At 39.4% G+C, this 14,848-nt stretch overlaps 1 protein-coding gene across 2 annotated transcripts in view; it reads left to right on the top strand.

Annotated features, from left to right (window-relative positions):
• The first annotated feature begins 459 nt into the window (after window positions 1-459).
• SLCO4C1 (solute carrier organic anion transporter family member 4C1) overlaps window positions 460-14,848 on the top strand; it is a 31,900-nt gene continuing 17,511 nt past the window's right edge. Inside the window, exons 1-3 of one of the 2 annotated variants that reach the window (XM_063321249.1) lie at window positions 460-717; window positions 6,004-6,267; window positions 12,687-12,881. In XM_063321249.1, the coding sequence (XP_063177319.1) occupies window positions 504-717; window positions 6,004-6,267; window positions 12,687-12,881 (673 nt within the window). In that variant the 5' untranslated portion in view covers window positions 460-503. Of the gene's footprint in view, window positions 718-1,771; window positions 1,871-6,003; window positions 6,268-12,686; window positions 12,882-14,848 lie in introns of those variants that run through there. The other variant, XM_063321250.1, reaches the window with a different exon arrangement.

The following is a 14,848-nucleotide window of genomic DNA, read 5'->3' on the forward strand; positions in this document are numbered from 1 at the left end:
TGCCCCCCCTCGACGTTCGTCTGAATGGCTGCCATTAACGTTACGTGGGCTCACTGTGCGGGGGGTCTTCCCTCAGCGAGAGCGTTGCGCCGGTGCGGATCAGTCCCGCCGGTGCGGCTCGCCCTCGTCGGTGCGGGCCGGTCCCGCCGGTGCGGGCCGGCCCTGCCGGCAGAGAGAGGCGGGCCACGGCCCGGCGGGGCTGGAGGCCGTTTCACCCAGCGGGTGCGGGGGGGAGGCACCGGCAGCCACCACTGCAGCCCCCTCCCCGGGCTCAGAGGCGGCAACCACCAAGGCCAGGGGTCCCGCCGGCCGGCGGGAAGCTGGGGGACACGGTCCCCAACGGCCAGGGCGGGGCGGGGCCGGGCCGCACCGCCCTCCTCAGAAGGAGGGGGAAAGCGCCGCCACCTGCCCCCGTCAGGGCCGACCCGCCCTCGTGGTATTTAGAGGAGCGTTGCGGGCGGGTGTCGCTTGCAGCCGGTGCCGGGCAGCGGCCTCTTAGCGCTATGAAGGGTGGCGGTATCGAGAACCCGGTGTTTGAGCCGTCCAGCCCCGACCTCGGCCGCCAGCGCCAGGCGAGTCCCACCGAGGTGGATGCCAGCGTCCCGGCGGCTGAGGAGGGGCCCTGCGGGTGGGGCCGCTGCGCCCCTAAGGCTCTGCAGCTCTGCAACAACCCTGAGGGCTACCTGGCTGCCTACAGCCTCCTGGCTATCTTCCAAGGTAACCCGTCCCTACAACCTTGCCCAGAGCCCCAGGCCTTGCCCTGCCTCTTCTCCACCTCCCCTTGGGACCTGGCCCCTGCTGGCCTTCTGCTGCTCTGGGTGCATCTTCCTGCCCATCCCGGAGCTGCGGGGGAAGCCAGGTGGGAGCCCGGGCTGGGGAAGACAGTGGGAGAGTGTTGGCGATTTGGGTGGTGGATAGGGGGAGGCAGGGTTCCTCCAGCTGCCCAAGTCTGGTGCTGTTGCTGAAAAGTGACAGTAGTGGCTTCACTGGGGGAAGTAAGTAGCCCAGTGCCCTGGATAGGGAAGTTGCTCATACAATATTACTCTCTGTATCTCACTCTGTTCCTCTTTTCCTTCTTTCCCACCTATCTTTTTGACCAGTGCTGAGTCCATGGCTCCGTGAGCTCTGTGCTTCATGCTCTTGTCTGTGCTGCGTCCCCATTGCTCACAGGGGAGCAGTGCTCCATATGCGCTTCACGGGTTGAGACACATGAGCCAGGGTGTGAAACACATGATACAAAACAACAGGCAAAGCGTTAGTGCCCTTGCATGTGCTTTGTTACCTGCCTGCCAATTAAAAAGGTACCTTGGAATGGCTGGGTGGGACTTAGGGTAATTAAGATGGCTTTAAAAAAATCTGGTTTTCTTCTGTGGATCCCAGTGCAGCCATCTTTCTAACACTTAGCTAACAGTTTAACTTAACCTGGTGGGGAACCTGAAGTTTATCTTACTCTTGGTTTTTTGTTGTTCAGCTTCAGATATTCTTGCCCGTATTTTTGGTTTTATGTAATAAGATTTGTTAGGGCTTTGGCAAGCCTTAGGCTTAGAAAACAGTGATAATGGCTGAGGGAGAGAGGACATTGTAGTGTACAAAATGTACAAACTTGAGGTTAGGTATTTGTCCGTCAAATTGAGATACTGGATTAATGTTCAGAACCCTTCAAGTTCATTGGACTAGCTAGAAAAGAAAACTATTCCCTGAAAAACTAGGAGTCTTTAAAGCTCATCCTTGTTGCTCATAAAGAATGAGACTGTTGTAGAGTGGTGGGTGGGCATGTAGGAGAAGAGATTCAGTGCTAGAAGAGCAGGCAGCCTATGCTGAAGAGATGTGGGATGTGGATGGCTGCATTCCTGCCTGGAACTACACTGAGGTAACTGGGATGGTCTGAGGAGAACTGAGCAGGAGTTTGCTTAAAACCTAGAAGGATCTGATTCCTACTTGTGTTGCTCGTAAAATCCTTAGAAGAACTGGTGTGTCTCAGTATGTGTTTCTATGAACTCTTTCTGATTTCGACCTGTTCAGAATCTGATCTTTTCTTGGCATACACGTGTTGTGTTAGGAAAGAAGCATCTAGAGAATTCTGGGCAGAGCCTGTTGTTTCTTGCTTGTATTTGAAAGGCCATGCTACAGCTGGTAGGACTAGGAGGTGATTACTGTTGCAGTTGTCCTGCTGTTAGCTCAAATTTATTTTCTCTAACATACTTAAAAGAAAGGGAGGGGTGGAAGAGCTTCTTACATAGCAGATTTCAATGGCAGCTGAGTGGTAGAAGACTTTTAGATCACGTGTGTGTATTTTTGTAGTTTAAGAATATGGATAGGTGATCAAAAATGCCCTGAATGTGACACTGAAAAGTCTCAGATTATATTACACTAGTCAAAAAATCTTGAATATTTCCAACACTTCTAAATTTGCTGTAGTAGTATTTCTTAAAATCCAGTTTGCTGTGCTGATTTGATCATCTGCATAGCTGAATAATGAATTCAGTATCATTTAAATTTTATCTTGTAGTAGTATAGATAGGTTCACAGTCAAAAAGCTCTTGTATTATAAGAATCTCTGACCCTGTAGGATGCTATGGGTGGTGGTTATGCCACTTATCCAGGTCTTGTTCCTGTTATCTGACTGGAGATGTGTGCCAGACCTCAGGAGAGGTACCTATCTAATCTAGTTCAGATTTAGGGCCTTAATGTAAGGAAACTTCTGATACTTGTTTTGAAAGCTGATGTAGACCTTGTGGCACTCTTAATGATGTGCTATCTGGATTTTCTGAACAAGTACCTTTCCTTTGGCTAGATCATAGAAAGGAAACTGGGCACTGCAGACTCAAGTTGCAAGTCTTTTTGAGAAGCAGAAAAAACAAGAATCACTTTCAGACAAGAAATTGTGCTGCATGTGGACTGTGAAAATATTCAGGTCTTGCAGCTTCAGAGTTTAGATAAAAGCACACAAAAAACAACTGTGGTTTTGAAGTTATGTGAGCTAGTACTGTGCTTTAGCTTTGGATCTAATTATTTAATTTACCCTCCAAATTACAGAAACCATCACTGAGGATGATAAAGTATATCTATAAAACTTGCTAATGGTAATGAATCTCGATGAAAGTTTATTTCCTAATGCACTGGAGTAATGAAGTAATCCTTAACACACTTGTGATGTATACAAATTGTTACACTAGAAACAATGAATGAACATAGTGGGCAGTTATCTGCAGTGACCTGGGATATGTGTGTAGATTTTTGTATGTGTGTGTCTAACTGAAGGAATGTATTTATCAGGCCATTTTCGGGCTGCCCTAGGAAAAAGGTTATCGTTATCATTAGCACCTGATTTGCTGTATTTCAGCTTCTCAGAAGATCCCAAGTGAAACATAACTCCTCATTTCTGGCCGTTTCCGCTTCAAGTGTGTGCAAAACCTGTATTTCCAGAATTGAAAACACTTTTTTTTTTTTTTGCATAGAACATGGTTACATGACTGATACCTTTCTGTATGGCACTTGGAGTTGCATAAAATTATGATTGCATCTTGTAATACAGAACATGGATATACTGCTGTTCATAGTTGTAGTAGCAAACAAGACAGAAGGTATGTCACTCTTTGAGTACAAGAAGGACTGTTTATTCCTCATGTCAGTAATAATTTTTTTAAACAAAACAACAGAACCACTGTCTGAAACTGGTCTGTCTAATTTGTCTGAAAACTTTGGATAGCACTAATATTTTATACTCTGATTAGATTTGTTGCTGGAAGGACTTTTAAATTTATCTTCTTTTTTCTTTTTTTAATTTGGTGTCTGCGAACCACTACTTTAAAGCTACCATACTTACAACAAATGTAAAGCAACTTTTTTTTTAAATGGATGAAGGAAAAATATGCCTGTTTTTCATTAGGGCAAATGAAGTTGGTTTATGATTAATCTGGATTTTGTGGGTCAGTACACACTGTACCTAAACTTCTAACAGATGGGGCAGGAGAAGAAGGTTTTGGGTGAGAATAGTTAAAAAATAATCTCTATACTACTATTTAAATGTTGAGATGGCCTTGTAGGATTTGTGTTTCAGATCAAGTTAGTATCAGCCAGAGATCTGAAGAGATCAGCCAGTATCTGAAGAGACTAATTAATTGCTAGATGATGGCATTAGAGAAGTTATGCTACCATTCATCATATCTACATTTTACGGATGAAGTCTAATTATTTGATAAAATTAACTGCAAGGTTTTATGGCTTTTAGGATGTAAATTAAAGGTAGCAACTTAAACCACAGGTAAAAGGGACTGTCTTCTAGTTCTGTAATCAACTTGCTACATAGCACACCTACTTCATGTGAATGTTTTAAGGCCTTAGTAAATGTTTCAAGTGTTAGCAAATGGGAAATGCTTGTTTGTTCATTCCTTCATGCTAGTATTGTTCTTTGGTTAATGCTCCCTTAAGAAGAAAAGAAGCAAGCTGCCAAATGTATAAAAAAAGGCAGTGGAGGAACACCTGAATACTTCTGTGAATCCCTTGTGAATTTAAAGGTGGTGGTCAGACTGACAGGTGAAATTGGCATTCTTAATAAAGCGGCTGTAGCAGGGTATTAGAAAATTAAGATTGTGCCAAGAACTGCCTCCTTATAGAAAGCTGTAGTGTTTAGTTATGGTGGGAATTGGACTGATAAGAAAACAGCTGGTTGATCACAGATTTGGAGTAATATTTTTTTTTTTACTATGTAGAGCACTTTAAGCAGATCTGTTGAAGTTCAGCCTGTGTAGTTGCTCTTCTGGATGGTGCAATTCTTCTTGAAAGCTAACTTAAATCCATTAGTGTACCTAGTCATGTGTCCCTCTCATCTGGTTTTGGAATGACAGTAGAGAATCGTGTTTGAATTTTAGAAAGAGGAAGGATAACTGTAGGGCCTGTGTCATGAGAGATGCTCAATCAGTTGCCTCTGAGTTTACAGAACTCTTAAATCTTGTTTGCAACTGTGACTTCAAGACTTCCTAACTTTTTTCCAGGGTAAATATTTTATTATGGGCACAGTTTAATTAGGCTACCCTGAAGTTATCTGTCACTGTCATGAAGTACAGCTATTCACCTCGTTTTTAACAGAATCCTGTTTTGTGACTGTTAAAAGTAAACTCCTGTGAGTTTAACTACTTGGTGTTTCACATATGAACAGAATGTGATGCAGGATGGGAGATTTTAGTTAGTGTCTAGAGACAACACTTCTGTAAACATGGACAGTGTGTATAAGCATGCACTGGCAATTGTAGCTTACTTGCTTATACTTCTGGATCAGTTTTTGGGAGTTCTCGTGTGCCTAAGTAGGACAGCTTGTGCATGACCTTTTCTCCAGGTTGCCTGATATTTCTGCCTCAGGGAACCTCAAGATTCAGAGGGCGAACTTTTTTCTCAGTTAAAGTAGATCACCTCAGTTATGCTGAAACAGTTACAAAGTGTTTTTAAAAAGCTTTACACTTCTTTATATTATAGGGGAAGGACGTTCAAAAGCCTTCATGTATCTTCTCTTTATGATGGCAGGGAAGAAATGATGTTTGTTTGACAATCATTATTTGAAAGCTATGTCCTGAACTTGCTTCAGTCGTAGCTTGTATTCTGATGCAAGTCATAACCTTGACTAATTTCCTTTTAGCTTATACAGTATCTTATGATACTGTAATGCATTCTATTTGAAATCTGTTTGTACTTCAAACTGAATCTGGAACCTTAATACATGAACAGAACTTGAGACATGGTATTGTGCCGTCTTAATACTTGAGTGTTGCATCTTTAATGCCCACAGGAGAGAACAAAATTCAATAGGTCCTGTGCAATTTGGCTGGCTTAAGTTGGTGCTCTATCAATCCACTATATACTTGCATTTTAAAGCTAATAAAGACCTTAAAGTGTAGCTTTGTAAGTACAGTCATTTTAACCCTTCCATCACATGATGGTAAGTTTACCCTTGCAAGTCTGTCAAATTACAGTATCTTTGACTAATTATCTCCTTTTTTCTTTTTGTAGGTATTGTGGTAAATGGCCTGATTAACATTAGTATTTCAACAATTGAGAAGCGTTATGAGTTGAACAGTTCCCTCACTGGCTTAATCTCTGCAAGCTATGACATTGCTTTTTGTATATTGTCACTGTTTGTATCTTACTTTGGAGAAAGAGGGCACAAACCACGATGGCTTGCTTTCTCAGCATTTATGCTAGGATTGGGCTCACTTATATTTTCCTTACCACACTTCAGTAGTGGAAAATACCAGTATGGAGCTAAACTTGAAGGTAAGTTTATCCTTATGTTTTGAAAATGATTAAAAAAAAAAATCTCTATAGCAACTTGGTGCAACTCTTGATTTGGTACAAGTTAGTTAATCTTTGTCAAAGTCCTAAAAATAGGGTATTATCTCTAACAATGACAATGAAATGGTTCTGTGGAATCTGTACGTTCAAGATCTGTCTCTCTGCACAGTGAACTTTCTTTTTCAGAACAGATCTGAGTGTCAATGTCAGTTCTTGCTCATAAGCAATGTTTGAATAAAGTGCTTTTTTGACTTGCATTGATTAATGCAATTAAAGCTCACTTTGTGTACAAAAAAAAAAATATCTGGCATTTCTTTGTGAATAGGCATGCAAGTTAGGTCAGTGGTGTGGAATAAATATTACAGGAAGGCTGTTAGACCTACAGTCTTCTTGTTGAAAGGTGGCTATGTGTTACAGTTGTTTTGGGTTTTGAACTATTAAATGCGTCTTGAGTAATTCATTAACAAGTTTCACTAAGTTCTTCTAAAATGTTGATTGAAACTTGTGGGTCTCTGAAATAAAGAGGGGACAGTACTGAACAATAGTGAACAAAGTAGTACTGAAATTGTGGGAGTAGCTTGCTCTTGGATCTTGCATATCTTTCCTTATAAAACAAAGCTTTAAGTGTAGTGTGCTTAATGCCAACTATTTGCATCTCAACTTAGTGGCACACCTGTAACTAATAAAGAAACATCTAGATATCTTTAAAGCAGGATGACTTAATCTTTTAGGATTGTCTTAATTGTTATTGTAGTGTTTAATCAGACTTATGTCTTCAATGACTAAGCACATTAGGGTGGTCACTAAAAAAAAATCAGTAGCTATTAGGCAATCTCATGGAAGGTTCTCAGTCTTCCGGTTGTTGATTCTCAAATTAGTTTAGGTGTTAATCACATCACACACTTCCATGAGCTGTCCAGAAATCAACCATTAGTTAAATAACTTTGGTAAGCAATTGTTCACCTTCTAATAAATGAGGATATGAGGCAGAAGTCAATTGAACTTTTAACTGAACAATGCCAAAAGAAAAAACTCTTCAGTGTTGGGAGGCTATAAGCAGATGATTGTTACCCCTTAGTAGAGGGACAACAACTTACTCCTGACTGTATTACAGTCCCATTTCTCTACAATTTCAGTTTCAGTATTATACTCCCTGCTTTTCTAGTATGGAAGAGAAGCTGAATTTAATACAAAAAAAATTCCAACCTGATTTTATTTTTTTTATTGAAACAAGGTTCTGACAGGGTGGGAGTGTGACGGGAGATGGCCAACTATAGCAACTGGTCCTACCAATTTGGGTTGAAATCTCAAAGAAGCTGTTACTGTTTCATCAAACATCTGCCACTTCATCCATCATTAAAGATGCTGTAGGGGTCTTGATACTTTATTAGAGATCATGTTCTACATGGACTTTTGAAATCTAAAAGCTGTAGCAAAAATTTTAAATGGAACATGTAACTTCTCCATGGCACTATAATCTGACTGAACTCATGCTGGTTTGAATGCTGTAATGCAGGTACCTATGCTGTGACTGTGGTGAACAGATTTAAGCAGTTAAGCTGATTTAAACAAAACACTATCAAAGGTAAATGACTGCAGAGTGTAGGAAATGTCTGCACTATGACAGACTCAATGTAAACCTGCACGTGCTGTGCAATGGCATCCTTTAACAGTTAAGTGAACCACAGTACATGATTTTATAGAATGTCTGGTTTAGCTAGTTCTGACGTTGGTGAAGCGTCTTAACTATACATTTGGTTGCAGAATTAATAGCAACACCCCCAAAAAAGCTTCTTTGCTTATTTGTTTGGATGAGTAGTTTATAGAGATTTTAATGGATTAGGACTAGGCTCCTTTGTTTGATGCTTTGTACTAAGTGTAAAATCTACCACCTAATTTACTTTTGAACAGTTCCTAGTTGGTTACTTGATTACTTATGTTCATTTGTTATATGTAAGTACCATGAGTTTCACTTGCAAGACAACTTCAAAGTATAGTTCAGAGCAACATTTAATATGGCTACTTTAACATTTAATAGATCTAGGCTGGAATGCAAAATATATCTAGCCTCCACTATAAGGCTTACAGACTTCCCGGAACTTACTGTTTTACCTCCAGGTATTAATTTACTTTTATTCTGAGTATATACGTATCGTACTCTACAAAACTATTCAATTTGAATTATTTATCATAATAAACATTCTTTAGAAATAGTTTAATCCATTTTCATATTGAAAGAGCAGTTAACCAGTGGTCTACCTATTTACCAAAATTTGTAGCCACAACAAACATGTCTTGTCTAATCTCCAGAAAGGCTTCAGACTCAAATTTGTAATCTAGATGTAACCAGTTATTTGTTCTGATAAAACTTTTTTTTTTTTAGGTTACATAGGGTCGTCAGTGTCTCAGCTGGCTCTGATATTTGTAGTCAGAAGCTCCATCTAGTGGTTTATCTGTAATGAAACGGTTCTGTGTTTTATTACTGGTAGACAGTACAAAGGACTGTGAAAATTGCAGATACTATAAGCAATGTACTTTTAAACTTCCATCTTGGATCTTACTGAAATATGCTTAAGTTTGTAAAAGATGTCTGTCAGAGCAAATTTGAAATGTAGCTCTTCACTTTACACAAGGAATGTAACTTTATTGTGAAGACAGTCAAGCATTGCAATAGATTACCCAGAAAGACTGTGCAGTCTGTATCTCTAGGGGTTTTAAGACCCTGCTGAATAAAGGTTTGAGCAATTTGGTCTGCATTCAGTTTTGACGCTGTTTGGATTAGGAGGTTGAACTACATGAGTCCCTGTTGCCTCTACCAACTTGAATTATTCCATGAGTCTCTTCAGTTACAGGATGTGAATGATGTCTTTGGAAGAAAGAAATATCTTTGTTAATAACAAGTCTTACCCATTTGAGTTGAAATGTTTGTGCTTGATTTGAGAAGAGGAAGAATGACTTGAATGCCTTTCTTCAGTTCTCTGTTTTACTGGAAACTGAGATGGTGGATAAGTCATTTAGAGTCTGAGAGTTAGTGAATCTTCTCAGGAGGGCATTAATTGATCTTTTTTTCCCAGAACATGTCGAGGACATTTAAAGAGTGAAAAAGACTATGGCATTTGGGTACTAATGTCAATAGAATATGTGTGATGCCAGCCTCTAATTTGACTGTTTTGTCATGTACCATTACTATCTCTGTGTTTTTTCTGTTGATTTTGCTCTCTGAAGAGACTATCTCATTAGTTGAATAATGGATAGTGTTGCTGTTCTCTACACTGTTTGGTCTGTTTCTCTGTACTACTTAGATGTTGTGTAATACTGTAACATCTGTCCTTAGAAACCAAGAACTTAGTCTTCATTCAACATATTCATTGAAGCTTTGAGTGGCTTTCCTATTCAAGACTTAAAGGGTGCACAAATTTTTAAGTTTAAAAAGAACTAGAAAACAAGCTGTGTGTTATTTCTTGCAACTCTCTTTAAACTATTCCCCACCCCTCAAAAGACAAAACCCCCCCGCACCTACTGGCTGCAGTTTGAGATGTGAGTAAGGTTAGTCTTGACCTGTCTTCTATTTAATGTAATTGCTAAAGCTTCTCACAGTTGGTTCCGCCTTCTTGGGTGGTGTGTTGCATTAGATATTTGGTAATATTTTGGTCTTTACATAACTTGGATTCAGGTAGATGTGTTAGATTAAAGCACGCAAGAAGGTTTATAATGACTAACTCTGTTAGATGGCGTTGCCTTTAATGCAGTTGTGCTCTTTAAAATGCAAGTCTAATTCACTGATTTATAGAAGGGAAAACAAGTTTAATGAGGAAACAGTAGTTAAACATGGCCAGTCACACATGTTGAACTTCTCTTAGAGCTTGGCTTATCTCAGGTTAGACTTTCTTGACCGTGTAAAAGCCAGTGCCTTCCCTCTCCACCATTCTTATGACAGCAGCAAACAGGCTTCTGGATCTACTTCAGGTTAGATTTAACCTGTGTCACTTTACCAATCTGCTTAAACCTTGGGCTGGTACAAGAAGGGGATGACACGAATGGCTGAGAGAGTAAACTGTTCTTTGATGGCAGTTCTGACATGCTGGTTTAAACTAATCTCATAGTTTTGTGGTAAATCATCTTTGCTTTTAAAGTGTTTCTTGAAAATATGAAATATGGTCTAACTGCACTGACCAAGTGTACTTGCTGATCTTAAAAAAAAAAAAAAAAAGAGGCCCGATAGCTGATGCAAATAAAAGTATTCTAATTGTATTAAAGTGCATATCGATTGTTCTCTTAATTTTGTAGTTATACCTGATTATGTGGTTCTGAAAACAAACTACTGTGATAAGCTTTTTCTCCTCTCAACATCAGGATAAATTTCCTAGGGCATATAAACTGAAGAGTTAGAAAACTGAAGGAGAGAGGCTATAATCAATTAGTTACACAGTGGCACAGGCTTTTAGATTGACATGAACTGAGACATTGAGGGTGAGGATGGGGATTCATGAAGAACCACAGTCTGCCAGAGTTAGACCACCAGTACCAAGCATAGGTAACCTGCTTATTTCATGAAGCTATTTGTAGATCTCAAATTAGGCTACACTTTTGTCGTTGAACATGGTTCGTGTCATTTTCTTGCTCTGCATTGCTTGTTTTCTGATGTGTATGTTTTAACAAGATACTACTATTTGTGCAATCCAGTAAAATAGCTATCTAAATGCTGTTTTGGACTTGCCCAATGAATATTAGAATGTAATTTATGACAGCAGGTATATTGTATATATGTGCTATACACGAATAAGTGTATATTAGCAAGATATTGTAGGACATGATGTCCTTCTACAGTCAGTTTTAGAAACTGTGCATGTAAATAGTATGAAGTTATCCTGGTTTAAGACTTAATTTCCTGCAGAAAAGAGGAATCTTGCTAAAGATAGCAGATTGACAATAAGTGGAAAATACACTCTAAAAAACTTAATTTTCAGAGTAGTAATTCATAATAAAATGTTCCCTGCATGGCTTCATTAGAGCATTAAAATGAGGATTGTTCCTAAGTGGAAATGAATGAAAATTTTAATGATTCCTCCTCTTGAAGTTTTTGCATGACTACGTTGACCGGTTTCTGTGCAACAGCACTGAATTACCTGTTGTGTGCTACATGATTCTACTACCACTATAGTGCTGCTCCTTCTGGAGGAAAACAGGGTGAAGCCCATGGATGCATTTATAACATCAGCGTAGGAGGCTCTCTTTAAATATCTGCTGTGTGGCAAGCGCTTTCTTGTGTGTTATGTCCTGTGGGCCTGAAGTGTGGACAAGCTTGCCCTTTGTTTGCTTCAGTAAAAAGTGCTCTTAAGTAGAAAAGGACCTGGGAAAAACAATGTGATAATTTTGTAGCAAAGTATTGAGAATCAAGCGGTCTACTCATCTGACCTGAAGGGTGTTTTCATACATTTGCTCAGCATGGCTTGTTTCCACCAAAGGGTTTATTGTTGTCTTTAGGGTTGTACCCTCTTCTATGGAAAAACCTGGAAAGAACCACAGTCCTCTTTTTCATCTTGTCACTTGGGACTGTCTGCTACTAAAAATGCAGTAATAGCAAGAGGAAGGAGAAGAGAAAACATACTCCCTGTCTTCAGTTCCTCTTTTCTCTTCCCTCCTCATAGTGCCAAACATCACAGGAGCAGATGCAACCTTAAGCTGTTTTACCTCTGCTTCCCTCTTTGTCTGTGTGTTTGGACAACTACAGAGGCTTTACATTGACTTCTAATTCTGGACATACGGCGTTGTATGCCCTACAAGAGATAGTGGTGTGGTTTTTTAAGGTGTCTCTCTCTTTTTTTTTTAGGGAAACACTTCTCAAAACAGTGTATGAGAAGGGAGGATTATCTTTTCTTGTGACTCTGATGACTGTGCTTTCCTCTCCAGCAGTCCAACTTTACTCAGGTTGCTCAGGCTGCTCTGTCACTTAAGAGTGGAAGTTGTTGTTAGTGCTCCTCAGAATCATTATAAGGTACAAGAACAAAACGAAGTGTCTGTTACCTAGGAGTATTCACTAACCTGTTGAATGACCGTTTGACAGTTTGGTGCAGTTTTTAGTGTGTTTTTTTTCTGCATACATCTGGTCAATAATGCTTTCAATAAGGCAAAATGTTTTAATAAGACAATTGCATCCATCTTTCCTTATCGATAAGGAAACAAAAACCAAGCCATGATAGTATTTCTTTCGGGGAATATGATGTCATAGAAGGTTTTGGCCCTGTCATGTAGGATATATTAGTAGGCCTGGAAACTATAATGGGAGCCTGGCACTAACAGCACTTCGTATGTAGTTTAACTTTCAGTACAGGTTTTTCTTCAGTTGGACTGTGATGAGCTGGGTAACAGAATTTTAAAATCCTGCTGTCTCTGTCTTTCAGATACATGTCAAGTTCCAGGAGCAAGCTCTGCTAACTTCACTTGCAATGCCAGCACAAAGTCTTCACTTCACAACTATTTGTATGTGTTTATCCTTGGACAGCTGCTGCTGGGAGTTGGAGGAACTCCACTATATACTTTGGGGACAGCTTTTATTGATGATAGTGTCCCAAAACACAAGTCTTCCCTTTATATAGGTAACTTTTAAAACTGTTTATAACACATTGTCTGGGTAGATCAAAGCCTTTCAAATGCTTTTATGAATTCCTCTAATTAAATCAGTATTATTGTTTACTTATGTGTGTAAAGTGTTTCTTTATCAGTTACTGTGCAAGTTAGTCTGCTATAAGTATAAAGTCTTTTCTATAGTTATTTTGCAGAGCTTGGTAAGGCTACTTTGCACCTGTCCTGTTTTTTCATGTCAGTAACTGAAAGTGATTTAAGTGGTTAAATAGCCTGTCCATTAACAACAAAACTATTTGTAGAAAAAATTTGCTTTTTAGTGTTACACGTGTTGAAAACTACTGTATATCAGGTCGTAGCCAGACCTTACTGTATCCTTTAATGGTTTTATTTATTTACTTTCTGTCAGTAGGCTGTCCCCTCAGTGCAGGGACACTCCTGTGGATCATGTGATCAATACAGTCCTCTAGCCACATAGAGTAAATACTGGAAGTATCGTTCCTTAACTGAAAGTAAAGTGATTGCCTAGGAACATGGAGAATGTGTTTTGTCTTACTGTAGGGCTGTTTGAAAGCTAAGGAATACTAATTCTCAGCACTGGCTTTTAGTCTTTCCAGTCAGCATTCTCTGGGTTATGTGTGTTTTTACTGCCAAGCTCATTGCAGTCTGTGTCTTCTATGGGTATGAAGACGTTTGCTATTTTCCCTAAATTTTAGGTGTAACCTGGTAAAAGTATGTTAGCCATACTGGTAACTCACAGGAGGAATTAAAAGCTTTTAGGTTCCTGGACTGTTTTCCAGACTGAATCAATATTTTAGAGGGCAAAATTGAAATCATCATCTATTTGCACACAATTCTTGATTAGTTGTTCCAGGTAAGCCACTTCATTTGATTCCAATAAATAGAATAGTTGCATTTGTTAAATCTTAAATAACAAAGACAGCTTTTATTTTTGCTGTTTCTTTATATTGAGGGAGAAGATTATTACACTTTTTTTCTGAGGCCAGTGAAATAAATAGAGCAGAATTAGGGCTGTCTGCATGATTAGAGGATCAAGAAGTGGCCTGAAAACTCAGGAAAATGGTTTCAGTGTTCTGTTTGTACTTAAAATGTAACTGACCAATACAATAAATCAGTGCTTGTGCAATCTTCAGACAACTGCTGACTTCAAAAAAACAGTGTATTCTGCCTAATGTAACAAAACTAGAATGCAAGTGAGTGGACAGGTAGCTACATTAAGCTTCACTTCTTTTTCTTGCTTTTATGCAACTTATTGAGGATTTAAAATATATTGTGTTTCTTTGCTTAATGCAAGAAGGCTTGTGCAAGGCAGTAAAAAAAAAACCCTAAAACTTTCTGCTAGTGTCTGTAAATAGCTGCTAGCATCTTAGACTATAAGTTTGCAATTCATAAGTTAGTAGTTTCTTTCTCTTCTGAAACTGGGTGCATTTTCATGATGACTGTTCTTCTCTTGCTGAGCTGAGGCATCTATGTTTAAAGCCAATGAAAAGTTAAGCAATTCCAAATGGTAATTTAAATTGAATGATATGTAGGAGGGAATAGACACCTTTTAAGATAGGCTTGAAATTCTGTAGGTGGAATATAGACTTAACTCGTAAGATCCTATGATCATGTCATTATTTCCAAAATACAGAAAAATCTGGGATATGTCAATTCAATATCAGTGGTTGCTTACTGATAATTGAGTGGCCCCTTCTACATCCCTTCCCCTTCTTGCACCTTCCCACCCCATCCTCTTGTCATTCTTTCTTGCTGTCTACAGAGAGTGAAATAATACTAAATACTCAGAATCCAGGTGCTCTGGAAAAATCCAGATTCTTCAACCTTCAATAGAATATCAGCAGTAAGGATGCCTGTCTTACTAATTGTTTAGACAGCTTTTTACTATTAGTTGCAAACCTTTATTGGTGGAGACAATGCTCCTGCCAGCATTGCAACAGAAATCTGGCTGGCCAGGGAG

Source organism: Chroicocephalus ridibundus, chromosome Z, assembly GCF_963924245.1.
Source record: "Chroicocephalus ridibundus chromosome Z, bChrRid1.1, whole genome shotgun sequence".
Lineage (NCBI taxonomy): Eukaryota > Metazoa > Chordata > Aves > Charadriiformes > Laridae > Chroicocephalus > Chroicocephalus ridibundus.